Here is a 21,791-nt window from a genome sequence, read left to right as displayed (position 1 = left end):
CCCCAGGGTAGAGGGGTCAATTACTAGGGGCATAGGTTTAAGGTGCGAGGGGCAAGGTTTAGAGGAGATGTGCGAGGCAAGTTTTTTACGCAGAGGGTAGTGGGTGCCTGGAACTCACTACCGGAGGAGGTGGTGGAATCAGGGACGATAGTGACATTTAAGGGACATCTTGACAAATACATGAATAGGATGGGAATAGAGGGATACGGACCCAGGAAGTGTAGAAGATTGTAGTTTAGTCGGGCAGCATGGTCGGCACGGGCTTGGAGGGCCGAAGGGCCTGTTCCTGTGCTGTACATTTCTTTGTTCTTTGTTCTTTGGAGGTCGTTCATGACTATGCTTGAGGAGCTGTTGGTCGTGGTGGGAGGAGGAGGTAAATGAGGAAAATGTACAAACTGTCTACTCTGTTGGACATTAAATTATTGCAATGGAGAGGGATAGGGCCATACGGCAGGGCAACGTTTATAATTGGGGAAGGGGTAATTATGATGCGATTAGGCAAGAATTAGGGAGCATAAGATGGGAACAGAAACTGTCAGGGAAAGGCACAAATGAAAAGTGGAGCTTGTTCAAGGAACAAATACTGCGTGTCCTTGATAGGCATGTCCCTGTCAGACAGGGAGGAAATGGCCATGTGAGGGAACCATGGTTCACAAAAGAGGTAGAATGTCTTGTCAAGAGGAAAAAGGAAGAGTATGTAAGGATGAGAAAACAAGGTTCAGTAGCGTCGCTTGAGGGTTACAAGGTAGCAAGGAATGAGCTGAAAAAAGGGCTAAGGAGAGCTAGGAGGGGGGCATGAGAAGTCCTTGGCGGGTTGGATCAAGGAAAACCCCAAGGCTTTTTACTCTTATGTGAGAAATAAAAGAATGACCAGGGTGAGGGTAGGGCCGGTGAAGGACAGTAGTGGGAACTTGTGCATGGAGTCAGAAGAAATAGGAGAGGCGTTGAATGAATACTTTTCTTCAGTGTTCACAAAGGAGAGGGGCCATGTTTTTGAGGATGAGAGTGTGATTCAGGTGGGTAGACAGGAGGAAGTAGATGTTCTAAGAAAGGACGTATTAGCAATTTTGAAAAACCTAATGGTCGACAAGTCCCCTGGGCCAGATGAGATATATCCAAGGATTCTTTGGGAGGCAAGGGATGAGATTGCAGAGCCTTTGGCTTTGATCTTTGGGTCCTCGCTGTCCACGGGGATAGTGCCAGAGGACTGGAGAGTGGTGAATGTTGTTCCTCTGTTCAAGAAAGGGAATAGGAATGACCCTGGTAATTATAGGCCAGTTAGTCTTACTTCGGTGGTCGGGAAGATAATGGAAAAGGTCCTGAAGGATAGGATTTATGACCATTTGGAAAGATACAGCTTTTATCCGGGATAGTCAACACGGATTTTGCCTCACAAATTTGATTGAATTCTTTGAGGAGGTAACTAAGTGTGTAGATGAAGGTAGAGCAGTTGATGTCGTATACATGGATTTTAGTAAGGCGTTTGATAAGGTTCCCCATGGTCAGCTCATGAAGAAAGTAAGGAGGTGTGGGATAGAGGGAAATTTGGCCAATTGGATAAGTAACTGGCTATCACATAGAAGACAGAGGGTGGTGGCGGATGGAACATTTTCAGACTGGAGACCAGTTACCAGCGGTGTACCATAGGGATCAGTGCTGGATCCTCTGCTATTTGTGATTTTTATCAATGACTTGGAGGAGGGGGCTGAAGGGTGGGTCAGTAAATTTGCTGATGACACCAAGATTGGTGGAGTAGTGGATGAGGTGGAGGGCTGTTGTAGGCTGCAAAGAGACATTGATAGGATGCAGAGCTGGGCCGGAAAATGGCAGATGGAGTTTAACCCTGATAAGTACGAGGTGATTAATTTTGGTAGAAAAAATTTGAATGCGGATTACAGGGTCAACGGCAGGGTTCTGAGGAATGTGGAGGAACAGAGAGATCTTGGGGTACATGTCCACAGATCTCTGAAGGTTGCCACTCAAGTGGATAGAGCCGTGAAGAAGGCTTATAGAGTGTTCGCGTTTATTAACAGGGGGCTTGAGTTTAAGAGCCGCGGGGTTATGCTGCAACTATACGTGACCCTGGTGAGACCACATTTGGAGTACTGTGTGCAGTTCTGGTCACCTCATTATAGGAAGGATGTGGAAGCATTGGAAAGGGTGCAAAGGAGATTTACCAGGATGCTGCCTGGTTTGCAGGATAGGTCTTATGAGGAAAGGTTGAGGGAGCTAAGGCTTTTCTCTTTGGAGCGGAAGAGGATGAGAGGCGACTTAATAGAGGTTTATAAGATAATGAGGGGGATAGATAGAGTGGACGTTCAGAGACTATTTCCTCGGGTGAATGTAGCTGTTACAAGGGGGCATAACTATAAGATTCAAGGTGGGAGATATAGGAGGGATGTCCGAGGTAGGTCCTTTACTCAGAGAGTGGTTAGGGTGTGGAATGGACTGCCTGCTGTGATAGTGGAGTCGGACACTTTAGGAACTTTCAAGCGGTTATTGGATAGGCACATGGAGCACACCAGAATGACAGGGAGTGGGATAGCTTGATCTTGGTTTCGGACAATGCTCGGCACAACATCGAGGGCCGAAGGGCCTGTTCTGTGCTGTACTGTTCTATGTTCTATGTTGAACATATTTGGAAGAAAATACCTTTCAGGGTGAGCATGAGGGAGAGATCTTCATCAGAGGGAGCATGGGGAGAGATCTTCATCAGAGAGAGAATGAGAGAAAACTTCATCAGGGAGCACGAAGAGAGATCTTCATTAGAGAGAGCACGAGAGAGAGAGATCTTCATTAGGGATAGCACTAGACAGAGGTCTTCAACAGAGAGAGCACGGGAGAGAGACCATAAGACATAGGAGCAAAATTAGGCCACTCGGCCCATCGAGACTGCTCCCCCATTCAATCATGGCTGACATTTTCTCATCCCCATTCTCCTGCCTTCTCTCCATAACCCCTGATCCCCTTATTGAACAAAAACCTATGTCTGTCTTAGTGATTTGCCTCCACAGCCTTCTTCAGCCAGAGAGTTCCACAGATTCACCACCCTCTGGCTGAAGAAATTCCTCCTCATCTCTGTTTTAAAGGATTGTTCCTTTAGCCTGAGATGGTGTCCTCTGGTTCTAGTTTTTCGTACAATTGGAAACATCCTCTCCATGTACACTATTCAGGCCTGTAAGTTTCAATAAGATCCCCTCTCATCCTTCTAAACTCCAACGAGTACAGACCCAGAGTCCTCAAACGTTCCTCATACAACAAGTTCTTCATTCCAAGGATCATTCTTGTGAACCTCCTCTGGACCCTTTCCAAGGCCAGCACATCATTGCTTTGATACGGGGCCCAAAACTGCTCACAATGGGGTCTGACCAGAGTCTTATACAGCCTCAGAAGTAGATCCCTGGTCTTGTATTCTAGCCCTCTTGACATGATGCTAACATTGCATTTGCCTTCTTAACTGCTGACTGAACCTGCACATTAACCTTAAGAGAATCGTGAACAAGGACTCCCAAGTCCTTTTGTGCTTCTGATTTCCGAAGCATTTCCCCATTTAGAAAATAGTCGATGCCTAAATTCCTCCTTCCAAAGTGCATAAGCTCACACTTTTCCACATTGTATTTCATTGCCACTTCATTGCCCACTCTCCTAGCTTGTCCAAATCCTTAATGCAGCCCCCTTGCTTCCTCAATACTACCTGTCCCTCTACAGATCTTTGTATCATCTGCAAACGTAGCAACAGTGCCTTCAGTACCTTCTTCCCGATCATTAATGTATATTCTGAAAAGTTGTGGTCCCAGCACAGACCCCTGAGGCACACCACTAGTCACTGGCTGCCATCCTGAAAAAGACCCCTTTATCCCCACTCTCTGCCTTCTGCCAGTCAGCCAATCCTCTATCCGTGCCAGGATCTTACCCTGAACACCATGGGCTCTTAACGTATTTAACACTTCCAAGTACTTGGGCAGCACGGCAGCATTGTGGATAGCACAATTGCTTCACATCTCCAGGGACCCAGGTTCGATTCCGGCTTGGGCCACTGTCTGTGTGGAGTCTGCACATTCTCCCCGTGTGTGCGTGGGTTTCCTCCGGGTGCTCCGGTTTCCTCCCACAGTCCAAAGATGTGCAGGTTAGATGGATTGGCCATGATAAATTGCCCTTTGTGTCCAAAATTGCCCTTAGTGTTGGGTGGGGTTAGTGGGTTATGGGGATAGGGTGGAAGTGTTGACCTTGGGTAGGGTGCTCTTTCCAAGAGCCGGTGCAGACTCGATGGGCCGAATGGCCCCCTTCTGCACTGTAAATTCTATGTATGTCTATGCGGCACCTTGTCAAAACCTTCTGGAAATCTAAATAAATCACGTCCACTGTTTCTCCTTTGTCTAACTTCCTTGTTAATTAAGGGCTGGTTTAGCACAGTTGGCTAAATCGCTGGCTTGCAATACAGAACAATGCCAGCGGGTTCAATTTCCGTACCGGCCTCCCCGAACAGGCGCCGGAATGTGGCGACTAGGGGCTGTTCACAATCTCCTATGCGGCACCTTGTCAAAGGCCTTCTGGAAATCTATATAAATCACGTCGACTGGTTCTCCTTTGTCTAACTTCCTTGATACCTCCTCAAAGAACTGTAACAGATTTATCAGACACGACCTCCCTTTGACAAAGCCGAGCTGACTCAGTCCTATTTTACCATGCACTTCCAAGTGCTTCGCAATCTCATCTTTAATAACAGACTCTAAAATCTTACCAATGACCGAAGTCAGGCTGACCGACCTATAAGAGAGAGATCTTCATTGGAGAGAGCACTAGAGAGAGATCTTCATCAGAGGGAGCACAAGAGAGTGAGAGAGAGATCTTCATTAGAGCGAGAGAGAGAGATCTTCATTAGAGAGAGCACTAGAGAGAGATCTTCATTGAAGAGAACACGGTAGCACATGGGCAGCACAGTAGCACAAGCGATTAGCACTGTGGCTTCACAGCGCCAGGGTCCCAGGTTCGATTCCCTGCTGGGTCACTGTCTGTGTGGAGCCTGCATGTTCTCCCCGTGTCTGCGTGGGTTTCCTCCCACAGTCCAAAGACGTGCAGGTTAGGTGGATTGGCCATGATAAATTGCCCTTAGTGACCAAAAAAGGTTAGGTGGGGTTATTGGGTTATGGGGATAGGGTGGAAGTGAGGGCTTAAGTGGGTCAGTGCAGACTCGATGGACCGAATGGCCTCCTTCTGCACTGTATGTCTATGTTCTACTAGAGGAAGATCTTCATCAGAGAGAGCACAAAGGAGATCTTCATCAGAGGGAGCGAGAGAGAGAGATCTTCATTAGAGAGAGATCTTCATCACAGGGAGCACGAGAGAGCGAGATCTTCATTAGAGAGAACACTAGAGAGAGATCTTTTTCAGAGAGAGTGTAAAGGAGATCTTCATCAGAGGGAGCATGAGAGAGAGATATCTTCATTAGAGAGAACACTAGAGAGAGATCTTCATCAGAGGAAGCATGAGAGAGAGAGAAATCTTCATTAGAGAGAGATCTTCATCAGAGAGAGCACAAAGGAGATCTTCATCAGAGGGAGCACAAGAGAGAGAGATCTTCATTAGAGAGAGATCTTCATCACAGGGAGCACGAAAGAGAGAGATCTTCATTAGAGAGAACACTAGAGAGAGATCTTCATCAGAGGAAGCATGAGAGAGAGAGATCTTCATTGGAGAGAGATCTTCATCACAGGGAGCACGAGAGAGACAGTTCTTCATTAGAGAGAACACTAGAGAGAGATCTTTTTCGGCGAGAGTACAAAGGAGATCTTCATTAGAGGGAGCACGAGAGAGAGGGGGAAAGAGAGAGAGAGAGATCTTCAGAGAGAGAGCATGAAGGAGATCTTCATCAGAGGGAGCACAAGAGAGCGAGAGAGATCTTCATTAGAGAGAGCGAGAGAGGGAGAGAGAGATAGAGAGAGATCTTCATTAGAGAGAGCACGACAGAGAGAGAGGGAGAGATCTTCATTAGAGAGAACACTAGAGAGAGATCTTCATCAGAGAGAGCACGAAGGAGATCTTCATCAGAGGGAGCATGAGAGAGAGAGAGAGAGATCTTCAGAGAGAGCACGACAGAGAGAGAGGGAGAGATCTTCATTAGAGAGAACACTAGAGAGAGATCTTCATCAGAGAGAGCACGAAGGAGATCTTCATCAGAGGGAGCACGAGAGAGAGAGATCTTCATTAGAGAGAGCACTAGAGACCTTCGTTAGAGAGTGCACTGGAGAGAGAACTTCATCAGAGGGAGCACGAGAGAGAGAGATCTTCATTAGAGAGAACACTAGAGAGAAATCTTCATCAGAGAGAGCACAGAGGAGATCTTCATCAGAGGGAGCACGAGAGAGAGAGAGAGAGAGAGAGAGAGAGATCTTCATCACGGAGAGCATGAGAAAGAGAACTTCACAGGAGAGGGCACATGGCAAAGATCTTCATCAGCGAAAGCACGAGGGAGAGATTTTCATTGTGGTTTACCATGAGGAAAGGAAATCTACCCGCTCTGATTGGATGGTATCCTGGAAGTTACATCACATGCTCTCCTGCCACTCCCACCTCTTTGTAAAACTCTCCCATCCCACCCACCTCACTCCCACCCTCTAGCACTCCACTCCTTTGCCTCACCTCCTTCAGCCCCACTCCCAGCCTCATGCTCCTGCACCCACCAGTGGGATGGGAGTAGTAGGTGGGTTACAGAGCAGACTATGTGGCTCTCTGCTGAGTGAGACTAATGACAATCTGAATGTCTTCCAGCTGTCCAAACCAGGCAACAGTCGGTGTGGGTAAGAGGGCATGAGCGCGATTCTGGGTGGCAGGAAGGTCAGAAACCCTAATGTCCAGCCTCCGTCCGGGGGCTCAGCTACTCACTTGGGCTGGATGCAGGGATGGGAGGGGGGTCAAGGTAGGAATCTGAGTCATGGGATGGACAGTCAGAGTCAAAAAAGGCCTCCTGGTGGAGTGGCACTGACCACTGCTGCTCTTTCAGACCCACAACAAACAAAACAAATTAGAATTACATAACTGACCTAATCTGGGGCTCCTTGACCCCGTTACCGCTCCCCAATCGATGGTGACAAAGGGACAATGGCTTCCCACATGGGCCTGGGGTTAACGTTACTGAGGGGGCATGATAACTGAACAGTATGTTTGGAGAAGGACCCTGCTGGCATGGTGTGTCCGAATAACCCGCCTGCTCAGCCGACCTGATTATCCCATGGGACAGTTGGATAAGACGCTGCAGCCATTGTAACTGCCCTCTCACCCACTTTGTTTGTGTGGGCGTGGTTCAAAATTGGACCTTCCGTGATTATCATCATTGCCACATGCGGTCAGCAGAACTTAACAGGAGCATGCAGTTTGGTCAATAGCTGGTCCAGGATCAGAACGCTCTCTGATCCATTTGGAACCCCAAGGAAGGACCTTGATGATAACTCTGAAATGAACTGAGGTCCAGAACACTGGGCACTGCCCAGGAGAGAGGAGCCAGAGCTGGAAGCCGAGGCAGTGATTGGCGTTGCTGAGTTTGCATTTGGAGAGGTCACAGTGCAGATCAGGGCTGAGTCTCTGAGGAGCGGTTACCTGGAATCTCGCCATTCATCTGGAACCAGAATTGCAGACAAATTCCAGTATCACTTAACTCCTGGACCGGAGAAAGCAGGATCAGTGCCTGGTTTATTGGAAGAACCCCAAGACTGGTATCAGCAAACATGAAGTGTCCTGGAAACAAGAGAAAAAAACACCATGAGCCAAATACCTGAACCTGGGTGATGTGTTATATATCAAAAACAGTGTATGAAAGGACAGTGAGACCCACTGTCCCAGAGTGTGAAAGGACAGTGTGCGACCCACTGTCCCAGAATGTGAAAGGACAGTGTGTGACCCACTGTCCCAGTGTGTGAATGGACAGTGTGTGACCCACTGTCCCAGAGAGTGAAAGGACAGTGTGCGACCCACTGTCCCAGAGTGTGAAAGGACAGTGTGTGAACCACCGTACCGGAGTGTGAAAGGACAGTGTGCGACCCACTGTCCCAGAGTGTGAAAGGAGAGAGTGTGACCCACCGTACCAGAGTGTGAAAGGACAGTGTGTGACCCACTGTCCCAGAGTGTGAAAGGACAGAGTGTGACCCACCGTACCAGAGTGTGAAAGGACTGTGTGAACCACTGTCCCAGAGTGTGAAAGGGCAGTGTGTGACCCACTGTCCTAGAGTGTGAAAGGACAGTGTGTGACCCACTGTCCCAGAGTGTGAAAGGACAGTGTGTGACCCACTGTCCCAGAGTGTGAAAGGACAGTGTGAGACCCACTGTCCTAGAGTGTGAAAGGACAGTGTGTGACCCACTGTCCCAGAGTGTGAAAGGACAGTGTGTGACCCACTGTCCCAGAGTGTGAAAGGACAGTGTGTGACCCACTGTCCCCGAGTGTGAAAGGACAGTGTGTGACCCACTGTCCCAGAGTGTGAAAGGATAGTGTGTGACCCACTGTCCCAGAATGTGAAAGGACAGTGTGTTCCCACTGTCCCAGAGTGTGAAAGGACAGTGTCAGTCCCACTGTCCCACAGTGTGAAAGGACAGTGTGTGACCCACTGTCCCAGAGTGTGAAAGGACAGTGTGTGACCCACTGTCCCAGAATGTGAAAGGACAGTGTGTGACCCACTGTCCCAGAGTGTGAAAGGACAGTGTGTGACCCACTGTCCCAGAGTGTGAAAGGACAGTGTCAGTCCCACTGTCCCAGTGTGAAAGGACAGTGTGAGACCCACTGACCCAGAGTGTGAAAGGACAGTGTGTGACCCACTGTCCCAGAGTGTGAAAAGACAGTGTGAGACCCACTGTCCCAGAGTGTGAAAGGACAGTGTGTGACCCACTATCCCAAAGTGTGAAAGGACAGTGTGTGACCCACTGTCACAGAGTGTGAAACGACAGTGTAAGTCCCACTGTCCCACAGTGTGAAAGGACAGTGTGTGACCCACTGTCCCAGAATGTGAAAAGACAGTGTGAGACCCACTGTCCCAGAATGTGAAAAGACAGTGTGTGACCCACTGTCCCAGAGTGTGAAAGGACAGTGTGTGACCCACTGTCCCAGAGTGTGAAAGGACAGTGTGTGACCTACTGTGCCAGAGTGTGAAAGGACAGTGTGTGACCCACTGTCCCAGAATGTGAAAGGACAGTGTGTGACCCACTGTCCCAGAATATGAACGGACAGTGTGTGACCCACTGTCCCAGAGTGTGAAAAGACAGTGTGTGACCCACTGTCCCAGAGTGTGAAAGGACAGTGTGAGACCCACTGTCCCAGAGTGTGAAAGGACAGTGTGTGACCCACTGTCCCAGAGGGTGAAAGGACAGTGTGTGACCCACTGTCCCAGAATGTGAAAGGACAGTGTGAGACCCACTGTCCCAGAGTGTGAAAGGACAGTGTGAGACCCACTGTCCCAGAATGTGAAAGGACAGTGTGTGACCCACTCTCCCAGAGTGTGAAAGGACAGTGTCAGTCCAACTGTCCCACAGTGTGAAAGGACAGTGTGTGACCCACTATCACAGAATGTGAAAAGACAGTGTGTGACCAACTGTCCCAGAGTGTGAAAAGACAGTGTGAGACCCACTGTCTCAGAGTGTGATAGGACAGTGTGTGACCCACTGTCCCAGAGTGTTAAAAGACCGTGTGAGACCCACTGTACCAGAGTGTGAAAGGACAGTGTAACCCACTACCAGAGTGTGAAAGGACAGCTTGTGACCCACTGTCCCAGACTGTGAAAAGACAGTGTGAGACCCACTGTCCCAGAGGGTGAAAAGACAGTGTGTGACCCACTATCAAAGAGTGTGAAAAGCAGTGTGAGACCCACTGTCCCAGAGTGTGAAAAGACAGTGTGAGACCCACTGTCCCACTGTGTGAAAGGACTGTGTGAGACCCACTGTCCCAGAATGTGAAAGGACAGTGTGAGACCCACTGTCCCAGAGTGTGAAAGGACTGTGTGTGAGCCAGTGTCCCTGAGTATGAAAGGACAGTGTGTGACCCACTGTCCCACAGTGTGAAAGGACAGTATGTGACTCACTATCCCAGAGTGTGAAAGGACAGTGTGTGACCCACTGTCCCAGAGTGTGAAAGGACAGTGTGCGACCCACTGTCCCAGAGTGTGAAAGGACAGTGTGTGAACCACCGTACCGGAGTGTGAAAGGACAGTGTGCGACCCACTGTCCCAGAGTGTGAAAGGAGAGAGTGTGACCCACCGTACCAGAGTGTGAAAGGACAGTGTGTGACCCACTGTCCCAGAGTGTGAAAGGACAGAGTGTGACCCACCGTACCAGAGTGTGAAAGGACTGTGTGAACCACTGTCCCAGAGTGTGAAAGGGCAGTGTGTGACCCACTGTCCTAGAGTGTGAAAGGACAGTGTGTGACCCACTGTCCCAGAGTGTGAAAGGACAGTGTGTGACCCACTGTCCCAGAGTGTGAAAGGACAGTGTGAGACCCACTGTCCTAGAGTGTGAAAGGACAGTGTGTGACCCACTGTCCCAGAGTGTGAAAGGACAGTGTGTGACCCACTGTCCCAGAGTGTGAAAGGACAGTGTGTGACCCACTGTCCCCGAGTGTGAAAGGACAGTGTGTGACCCACTGTCCCAGAGTGTGAAAGGATAGTGTGTGACCCACTGTCCCAGAATGTGAAAGGACAGTGTGTTCCCACTGTCCCAGAGTGTGAAAGGACAGTGTCAGTCCCACTGTCCCACAGTGTGAAAGGACAGTGTGTGACCCACTGTCCCAGAGTGTGAAAGGACAGTGTGTGACCCACTGTCCCAGAATGTGAAAGGACAGTGTGTGACCCACTGTCCCAGAGTGTGAAAGGACAGTGTGTGACCCACTGTCCCAGAGTGTGAAAGGACAGTGTCAGTCCCACTGTCCCAGTGTGAAAGGACAGTGTGAGACCCACTGACCCAGAGTGTGAAAGGACAGTGTGTGACCCACTGTCCCAGAGTGTGAAAAGACTGTGTGAGACCCACTGTCCCAGAGTGTGAAAGGACAGTGTGTGACCCACTATCCCAAAGTGTGAAAGGACAGTGTGTGACCCACTGTCACAGAGTGTGAAACGACAGTGTAAGTCCCACTGTCCCACAGTGTGAAAGGACAGTGTGTGACCCACTGTCCCAGAATGTGAAAAGACAGTGTGAGACCCACTGTCCCAGAATGTGAAAAGACAGTGTGTGACCCACTGTCCCAGAGTGTGAAAGGACAGTGTGTGACCCACTGTCCCAGAGTGTGAAAGGACAGTGTGTGACCTACTGTGCCAGAGTGTGAAAGGACAGTGTGTGACCCACTGTCCCAGAATGTGAAAGGACAGTGTGTGACCCACTGTCCCAGAATATGAACGGACAGTGTGTGACCCACTGTCCCAGAGTGTGAAAAGACAGTGTGTGACCCACTGTCCCAGAGTGTGAAAGGACAGTGTGAGACCCACTGTCGCAGAGTGTGAAAGGACAGTGTGTGACCCACTGTCCCAGAGGGTGAAAGGACAGTGTGTGACCCACTGTCCCAGAATGTGAAAGGACAGTGTGAGACCCACTGTCCCAGAGTGTGAAAGGACAGTGTGAGACCCACTGTCCCAGAATGTGAAAGGACAGTGTGTGACCCACTCTCCCAGAGTGTGAAAGGACAGTGTCAGTCCAACTGTCCCACAGTGTGAAAGGACAGTGTGTGACCCACTATCACAGAATGTGAAAAGACAGTGTGTGACCAACTGTCCCAGAGTGTGAAAAGACAGTGTGAGACCCACTGTCTCAGAGTGTGATAGGACAGTGTGTGACCCACTGTCCCAGAGTGTTAAAAGACCGTGTGAGACCCACTGTACCAGAGTGTGAAAGGACAGTGTAACCCACTACCAGAGTGTGAAAGGACAGCTTGTGACCCACTGTCCCAGACTGTGAAAAGACAGTGTGAGACCCACTGTCCCAGAGGGTGAAAAGACAGTGTGTGACCCACTATCAAAGAGTGTGAAAAGCAGTGTGAGACCCACTGTCCCAGAGTGTGAAAAGACAGTGTGAGACCCACTGTCCCACTGTGTGAAAGGACTGTGTGAGACCCACTGTCCCAGAATGTGAAAGGACAGTGTGAGACCCACTGTCCCAGAGTGTGAAAGGACTGTGTGTGAGCCAGTGTCCCTGAGTATGAAAGGACAGTGTGTGACCCACTGTCCCACAGTGTGAAAGGACAGTATGTGACTCACTATCCCAGAGTGTGAAAGGACAGTGTGTGACCCACTGTCCCAGAGTGTGAAAGGACAGTGTGAGACCCACTGTCCCAGAGTGTGAAAAGACAGTGTGAGACCCACTGTCCCAGAGTGTGAAAAGACAGTGTGAGACCCACTGTCCCAGAGTGTGAAAAGATAGTGTGTGACCCACTGTCCCAGAGTGTGAAAAGACAGTGTGTGATCCACTGTCCCAGAATGTGAAAGGACAGTGTGTGACCCACTGTCCCAGATTGTGAAAAGACAGTGTGTGACCCACTATCCCAGAATGTGAAAGGACAGTGTGTGACCCAATATCCCACTGTGCGAAAGGACTGTGTGAGACCCACTGTCCCAGAGTGTGAAAGGACAGTGTGTGACCCATTGTCCCAGAGTGTGAAAAGACAGTGTGTGACCCACTATCCCACTGTGTGAAAGGAAAGTGTGTGACCCACTGTCCCAGAGTTTGAAAGGACAGTGTGAGGCCCACTGTCCCAGAGTGTGAAAAGACAGTATGTAACCCACTGTCCCAGAGTCTGAAAGGACAGTGTGTGACCCACAGTGTGTGAAAGGACAGTGTGTGACCCACTATCCCAGAGTGTGAAAGGACAGTGTGTGACCCACTGTCCCAGAGTGTGAAAGGACAGTGGGAGACACATTGTCCCACAGTGTGAAAGGACAGTGTGTGACCCACTGTCCCAGAGTGTGAAAGGATAGTGTGAGTCCCACTGTCCCACTGTGTGAAAAGACAGTGTGTGACCCACTGTCCCAGAGTGTGAAACGACAGTGTGTGACCCACTGTCCCAGAGTGTGAAAATACAGTGTGTGACCCACTATCACAGAGTGTGAAAAGACAGTGTGTGACCCACTGTCACAGAGTGTGAAAGGACAGTGTGTGACCCACTGTCCCAGAGTGTGAAAAGACAGTGTGTGACCCACTGTCCCAGAGTGTTAAAAGACAGTGTGAGACCCAATATCCCACTGTGTGAAAGGACAGTGTGTGACCCACTGTCCCAGAATGTGAAAGGACAGTGTGTGCCCCACTGCCCCAGAGTGTGAAAGGACAGTGTGTGACCCACGGTCCCAGAGTGTGAAAGTACTGTGTGAGTCCCACTGTCCCAGAGTGTGAAAGGACAGTGTGTGACCCACTGTCCCAGAGTGTGAAAATACAGTGTGTGACCCACTGTCCCAGAGTGTGAAAAGACAGTGTGTGACCCACTGTCACAGAGTGTGAAAGGACAGTGTGTGACCCACTGTCCCAGAGTGTGAAAAGACAGTGTGTGACCCACTGTCCCAGAGTGTTAAAAGACAGTGTGAGACCCAATATCCCACTGTGTGAAAGGACAGTGTGTGCCCCACTGCCCCAGAGTGTGAAAGGACAGTGTGTGACCCACGGTCCCAGAGTGTGAAAAGACAGTGTGTGACCCACTGTCCCAGAGTGTGAAAGTACTGTGTGAGTCCCACTGTCCCAGAGTGTGAAAGGACAGTGTGTGACCCACGGTCCCAGAGTGTGAAAGGACAGTGTGTGATCCCTGTACCAGAGTGTGAAAGGACAGTGTGTGAACCACTGTCCCAGAGTGTGAAAGGACAGTGTGTGACCCACTGTCCCAGAGTGTGAAAGGACAGTGTGTGACCCACTGTCCCAGAGTGTGAAAGGACAGTGTGTGAACCACTGTCCCAGAGTGTGAAAGGACAGTATGAGACCCACTGTCCCAGAGTGTGAAAAGACAGTGTGCGACCCACTGTCCCAGAGTGTTAAAGGATAGTGTGTGACCCACTGTCCCACAGTGTGAAAGGACATTGTGTGACCCACTGTTCCAGAGTGTGAAAGGACAGTGTGTGACCCACTGTCCCAGAGTGTGAAAGGACAGTGTGAGACCCACTGTCCCAGAGTGTGAAAGGACAGTGTGTGACACACTGTCCCACAGTGTAAAAGGACAGTGTCTGAACCACTGTACCAGAGTGTGAAAGGACAGTGTGAGACCCACTGTCCCAGAGTGTGAAAGGACAGTGTGCGACCCACTGTCCCAGAGTGTGAAAGGACAGTGTGTGACCAACTGTCCCAGAGTGTGAAAAGACAGTGTGTGACCCACTGTCCCAGAATGTGAAAAGACAGTGTGTGACCCAGTGTCCCAGAGTGTGAAAGGACTGTGTGTAACCCACTGTCCCAGAGTGTGAAAAGACAGTGTGTGACACACTGTCCCAGAGTGTGAAAGGACAGTGTGTGACCCACTGTCCCAGAGTGTGAAAAGACAGTGTGATTCCCACTGTCCCAGAGTGTGAAAGAACAGTGTGTGACCCACTGTCCCAGAGTGTGAAAAGACAGTGTGATTCCCACTGTCCCAGAGTGTGAAAGGACACTGTGTGACCCACTGTCCCACTGTGTGAAAGGACAGTGTGTGACCCACTGTCCCAGAGTGTGAAAGGACAGTGTGTGACCCACTATCCCAGAGTATGAAAGGACAGTGTGTGACCCACTGTCCCAGAGTGTGAAAGGAAAGTGTGTGACCCACTGTCCCAGAGTGAGAAAGGACAGTGTGTGTCCCAGTGTCCCAGAGTGTGAAAGGACAGTGTGTGACCCACTGTCCCAGAGTGTGAAAGGACTGTGTGCGAACCACTATCCCAGAGTGTGAAAAGATAGTGTGTGACCCACTGTCCCAGAGTGTGAAAGGACAGTGTGTGACCCACTGTCCCAGTGTGAGAAAGGACAGTGTGAGGCCCACTGTCCCAGAGTGTGAAAAGACAGTATGTGACCCACTGTCCCAGAGTGTGAAAGGACAGTGTGAGACCCACTGTCCCACTGTGTGAAAGGACAGTGTGAGACACATTGTCCCACAGTGTGAAAGGACAGTGTGTGACCCACTGTCCCAGAGTGTGAAAGGACAGTGTGTGACCCAGTGTCCCAGAGTGTGAAAGGACTGTGTGAGACCCACTTTCCAATAGTGTGAAAGGACAGTGTGTGACCCATTGTCCCAGAGTGTGAAAAGATAGTGTGTGACCCACTGTCCCACAGTGTGAAATGTCAGTGTGAGACCGACTGTCCCAGAGTGTGAAAAGACAGTGTGAGACCCACTGTCCCTTAGTGTGAAAAGACAGTGTGTGACCCACTGTCCCAGAATGTGAAAGGACAGTGTGTGACCCAGTGTCACAGAGTGTGAAAGGACAGTGTGTGACCCACTGTCCCAGAGTGTGAAAGGACAGTGTGTGACCCAGTGTCCCAGAGTGTGAAAGGACTGTGTGAGACCCACTGTCCAATAGTGTGAAAGGACAGTGTGTGACCCATTGTCCCTTAGTGTGAAAAGACAGTGTGTGACCCACTGCCCCAGAGTGTGAAAGGACAGTGTGTGACCCACTGTCCCAGAGTGTGAAAAGACAGTGTGTGACCCACTGTCCCAGAGTGTGAAAGGACAGTGTGTGACCTATGTCCCAGATTGTGAAAGGACAGTGTGTGACCCACTGTCCCAGGGTGTGAAAGGACGGTGTGTGACCCACTGTCCCAGAGTGTGAAAGGACAGTGTGTAACCCACTGTCCCAGAGTGTGAAAGGACAGTGTGTGAACCACTGTCCCACAGTGTGAAAGGACTGTGTGTGAACCACTGTCCCAGAGTGTGAAAGGACAGTGTGTGACCCACTGTCCCAGGGTGTGAAAGGACGGTGTGTGACCCACTGTCCCAGAGTGTGAAAGGACAGTGTGTAACCCACTGTCCCAGAGTGTGAAAGGACAGTGTGTGAACCACTGTCCCACAGTGTGAAAGGACTGTGTGTGACCCACTGTCCCTGAGTGTCTAAGGACAGTGTGTGACCCACTGTCCCTGAGTGTCTAAGGACAGTGTGTGACCCACTGTCCCACAGTGTGAAAGGACATTGTGTGACCCACTGTCCCAGAGTGTGAAAGGACAGTGTGTGAGCCACTGTCCCAGAGTATGAAAGGACAGTTTTTGAACCACTGTCCCAGAGTGTGAAAGGACAGTGTGTAACCCACTGTCCCACAGTGTGAAAGGATTGTGTGTGAACCACTGTCCCAGAGTGTGAAAGGACAGTGTGTGACCCACTGTCCCACAGTGTGAAAGGACATTGTGTGACCCACTGTCCCAGAGTGTGAAAGGACAGTGTGTGACCCACTGTCCCAGAGTGTGAAAGGACAGTGTGTGAACCACTGTCCCAGAGTGTGAAGGGACTGATTCGGGGCAGTCAGCATGGCTTTGTGCGTGGAAAATCATGTCTCACAAATTTGATTGAGTTTTTTGAGGGAGTGACCAAAAGGTAGATGAAGGCAGTGCAGTAGACATTGTCTACATGGACTTTAGCAAAGCCTTTGACAAGGTATCGCATGGTAGGTTGTTGCAGAAGATTAAAGCTCACGGGATCCAGGGTAAGGTTGCCAATTGGTTTCAAAATTGGCTGGACGACAGAAGACAGAGGGTGGTTGTAGAGGGTTGTTTTTCAAACTGGAGGCCTGTGACCAGTGGTGTGCCTCAGGGATCGGTGCTGGGTCCACTGTTATTTGTGATTTATATTAATGATTTGGATGAGAATTTAGGAGGCATGGTTAGTAAGTTTGCAGATGACACCAAGATTGGTGGCACAGTGGATAGTGAAGAAGGTTATCTAGGATTGCAACGGGATCTTGATCAATTAGGCCAGTGGGCCGACGAATGGCAGATGGAGTTTAATTTAGATAAATGTGAGGTGATGCATTTTGGCAGATCGAATCAGGCCAGGACCTACTCAGTTAATGGTATGGCGTTGGGGAGAGTTATAGAAAAAGAGATCTAGGAGTACAGGTTCATAGCTCCTTGAAGGTGGAGTCGCAGGTGAACAGGGTGGTGAAGAAGGCATTCGGCATGCTTGGTTTCATTGGTCAGAACATTGAATACAGGAGTTGGGATGTCTTGTTGAATTTGTACAAGACATTGGTACGGCCACACTTGGAATACTGTGTGCAGTTCTGGTCACCCTATTATAGAAAGGATATTATTAAACTAGAAAGAGTGCAGAAAAGATTTACTCGGATGTTGCCGGGACTTGATGGTTTGAGTTATAAGGAGAGGCTGGATAGACTGGGACTTTTTTCCCTGGAGCGTAGGTGGCTTAGGGGTGATCTTATAGAGGTCTATAAAATAATGAGGGGCATAGATAAGGTAGATAGTCAACATCTTTTCCCAAAGGTAGGGGAGTCTAAAACTAGAGGGCATAGGTTTAAGGTGAGAGGGGAGAGATTCAGAAGGGCCCAGAGGGGCAATTTCTTCACTCAGAGGGTAGTGAGTGTCTGGAATGGGCTGCCAGAGGTAGTAGTAGAGGCGGGTACAATTGTGTCTTTCAAAAAGCATTTAGATAGTTACATGGGTAAGATGGGTATAGAGGGCTATGGGCCAAGTGCGGGCAACTGGGACTAGCTTAATGGTAAAAACTGGGCAGCATGGACTGGTTGGGCCGAAGGGCCTGTTTCCATGCTGTAAACTTCTATGATTCTATGATTCTATGACAGTGTGTGATCCACTGTCCCAGAGTGTGAAGGGACAGTGTGTGACCCACTGTCCGACAATATGAAAGGACAGTGTGTGACTCACTGTCGCACAGTGTGAAAGGACAGTGTGTGACCCAGTGTCCCAGTGTGTGAAAGGACAGTGTGTGACCCACTGACCCAGAGTGTGAAAGGACAGTGTGTGACCCAGTGTCCCAGAGTGTGAAAGGACAGTGTGTGACCCAGTGTCCCAGTGTGTGAAAGGACAGTGTGTGACCCACTGTCCCAGAGTGTGAAAGGTCAGTGTGTGACCCAGTGTCCCAGAGTGTGAAAGGACAGTCTGTGACCAACTGTCCCACAGTGTGAAAGGACAGTGTGTGACCAACTGTCCCAGAGTGTGAAAGGACAGTGTGAGACCCACTGTCACACACTGTGAAAGGGCAGTGTGTGACCCACTGTCCCAGAGTGTGAAAGGACAGTGTGTGACCCAGTGTCCCAGTGTGTGAAAGGACAGTGTGTGACCCACTGTCCCAGAGTGTGAAAGGACAGTGTGTGAACCAGTGTCCCAGAGTGTGAAAGGACAGTGTGACCTACTGTCCCACAGTGTGAAAGGACAGTGTGTGACCCACTGTCACAGACTGTGAAAGGACAGTGTGTGACCCACTGTCACAGAGTGTGAAAGGACAGTGTGTGACCCACTGTCCCAGAGTGTGAAAGGACAGTGTGTGACCCACTGCCCCAGAGTGTGAATGGACAGTGTGTGACCCACTGTCCCAGAGTATGAAAGGACAGTGTGTGACCCACTGCCCCAGAGTGTGAAAGGACAGTGTGTGACCCACTGTCCCAGAGTATGAAAGGACAGTGTGTGACCCAGTGTCCCAGAGTGTGAAAGGACAGTGTGACCCACTATCCCAGAGTGTGAAAGGACAGTGTGTGACCCACTGTCACAGACTGTGAAAGGACAGTGGGTGACCCACTGTCACAGACTATGAAAGGACAGTGTGTGACCCAGTGTCCCAGAGTGCGAAAGGACAGTGTGTGACCCACTGTCCCAGAGTATGAAAGGACAGTGTGTGACCCAGTGTCCCAGAGTGTGAAAGGACAGTGTGACCCACTATCCCAGAGTGTGAAAGGACAGTGTGTGACCCACTGTCACAGACTGTGAAAGGACAGTGGGTGACCCACTGTCACAGACTATGAAAGGACAGTGTGTGACCCAGTGTCCCAGAGTGCGAAAGGACAGTGTGTGACCCACTGTCCCACAGTGTGAAAGGACAGTGTGACCCACTGTCCTAGAGTGCGAAAGGACAGTGTGTGACCCACTGTCCCAGAGTGTGAAAGGACAGTGTGACCCACTGTCCCCGAGTGTGAAAGGACGGTGTGGCCCACTGTCCCAGAGTGCAAAAGGACAGTGTGTGTCCAACTGTCCCACAGTGTGAAAGGACAGTGTGACCCACTGTCCCAGAGTGCGAAAGGACAGTGTGTGACCAATTGTCCCACAGTGTGAAAGGACAGTGTGACCCACTGTCCCAGAGTGTGAAAGGACAGTGTGTGACCCACTGCCCCAGAGTGTGAATGGACAGTGTGTGACCCAGTGTCCCAGAGTGTGAAAGGACAGTGTGACCCACTATCCCAGAGTGTGAAAGGACAGTGTGTGACCCACTGTCACAGGCTGTGAAAGGACAGTGGGTGACCCACTGTCACAGACTATGAAAGGACAGTGTGTGACCCAGTGTCCCAGAGTGCGAAAGGACAGTGTATGACCCACTGTCCCACAGTGTGAAAGGACAGTGTGACCCACTGTCCTAGAGTGCGAAAGGACAGTGTGTGACCCACTGTCCCAGAGTGTGAAAGGACAGTGTGACCCACTGTCCCAGAGTGTGAAAGGACGGTGTGGCCCACTGTCCCAGAGTGCAAAAGGACAGTGTGTGTCCAACTGTCCCACAGTGTGAAAGGACAGTGTGACCCACTGTCCCAGAGTGCGAAAGGACAGTGTGTGACCAATTGTCCCACAGTGTGAAAGGACAGTGTGACCCACTGTCCCAGAGTGTGAAAGGACAGTGTGTGATCCAGTGTCCCAGAGTGCGAAAGGACATTGGGACCCACTGTCCCAGAGTGCGAAAGGACAGTGTGTGACCCACTGTCCCAGAGTGCGAAAGGAAGTGTGTGACCCACTGTCCCAGAGTGTGAAAGGACAGTGTGTGACACAGTGTCCCACTGTGTGAAAGGACAGTGTGTGACCCAGTGTCCCAGAGTGTGAAAGGACATTGTGTGACCCACTGTCCCAGAGTGTGAAAGGACAGTGTGTGACCCACTGTCCCACCGTGTGAAAGGACAGTGTGTGACCCATTGTCCCAGAGTGTGAAAGGACAGTGTGAGACCCACTGTCCCAGAGTGTGAAAAGACAGTGTGAGACCCACTGTCCCAGAGTGTGAAAAGACAGTGTTAGACCCACTGTCCCAGAGTGCGAAAGGACAGTGTGTGTCCCACTGTCACAGAGTGTGAAAAGACAGTGTGTGACCCACTGTCCCAGAGTGTGAAAAGACAGTGTGTGACCCACTATCCCAGAGTGTGAACGGACAGTGTGTGACCCAATATCCCACTGTGTGAAAGGACTGTGTGAGACCCACTGTCCCAGAGTTTGAAAGGACAGTGTGTGACCCACTATCCCAGAGTGTGAAAGGACAGTGTGTGACCCAATATCCCACTGTGTGAAAGGACAGTGTGTGACCCACTGTCCCAGAGTGTGAAAGGACAGTGTGTGACACAGTGTCCCACTGTGTGAAAGGACTGTGTGAGTCCCACTGTCCCAGAGTGTGAAAAGACAGTGTGTGACCCACGGTCCCAGAGTGTGAAAGGACAGTGTGTGATCCCTGTACCAGAGTGTGAAAGGACAGTGTGTGAACCACTGTCCCAGAGTGTGAAAGGACAGTGTGTGACCCACTGCCCCAGAGTGTGAATGGACAATGTGTGACCCACTGTCCCAGAGTGTGAAAGGACAGTGTGAGACCCACTGTCCCAGAGTGTGAAAGGACAGTGTGCGACCCACTGTCCCAGAGTGTGAAAGGACAGTGTGCGACCCACTGTCCCAGAGTGTGAAAGGACAGTGTGTGACCCAGTGTCCCACAGTGTGAAAGGACATTGTGTGACCCACTGTCCCAGAGTGTGAAAGGACAGTGTGTGACCCACTGTCCCAGAGTGTGAAAGTGACGAATGCGATATAAAATAGTTACTTTAGAGATATTAGTTAATGTAATATAGAAATAAGCCACTTTGATTCTGGTTAGTTCAGAGACAAAGGATTTTAGACTGCATGGAAAAAGCAGGAAGAGGTGTGTCTATGAGAGTGATGCTGGATTGATAGGGGCCGGAGAAAGGGATTGGAAGTGAGCCAATCAGAATAGATCAAACAGGTCAGGAGGGACATAGGATGACCTATGGGCGTCGAGTATGTGAAACTTGATGCCATTTGAATGTATCAGTACGGAGCTCTTTGTCTGGGACACACTTAGTCCCGGACTGCAGAGAGCAACATGTTATCTGTATCACTGTGGACTAAGTTTAGCTTGCAAGCTGAATAAAATAACTAATGTTATACCTGCAAATCCATCTCGACTTTTATTGAGGCCAGACTGACGGGTAAAGAAATTTGGGATTCAACATTTGGTGCCGAAAACCGGGATTTCTCAGGGCGATCCTGATCCAACTGCGAAATCAGAATTAGACTGATTATGAACAGGAGGATGGGGAACAAAGGGCCCTCAATGTAGAACTGGAAAATGACCGCGCATTGATTGTTCCCCTCTTCTTATCGTCTGATTAGTCTGGTCACTCGCGGTTGGCACAGAAAGACCGCCTCGACAAAATCACAGGTCAGTCTGGGGATTAGCATTTTAATTGATGGGATTTCATATTGTTGATTCGGCTTGGGTAAGGGTTTTGGGTTGATGTGACATCTCAAATGATGGTTCAATTCCAAGTATAAGTGTTTTTAAGGCTGATGCGACTTCAGCAGTAAAGGTTCAGTCTATTATATGGGTAGAGAGGCTGATGGGACTTCAGTAGTGAAGGTTCAGTCCAGAATAACTGTTTTTGAATCTGATGTTGGT

The 21,791-nt window shown here is 49.9% G+C and overlaps 1 protein-coding gene across 1 annotated transcript in view; it reads right to left on the bottom strand.

Annotated features, from left to right (window-relative positions):
• Positions 1–21,791, bottom strand: part of LOC140399021 (apical endosomal glycoprotein-like) — a 293,036-nt gene that overhangs the window by 205,366 nt on the left and 65,879 nt on the right. Inside the window, exon 6 of the mRNA XM_072488078.1 lies at positions 7,594–7,731. Within this exon, the coding sequence (XP_072344179.1) occupies positions 7,594–7,731 (138 nt within the window). The remainder of the gene's footprint in view (positions 1–7,593; positions 7,732–21,791) is intronic.

This window comes from Scyliorhinus torazame, chromosome 22 (assembly GCF_047496885.1).
Source record: "Scyliorhinus torazame isolate Kashiwa2021f chromosome 22, sScyTor2.1, whole genome shotgun sequence".
Taxonomy (NCBI): Eukaryota; Metazoa; Chordata; class Chondrichthyes; order Carcharhiniformes; family Scyliorhinidae; genus Scyliorhinus; species Scyliorhinus torazame.
This window is presented reverse-complemented; position numbering and strand designations above follow the sequence as displayed.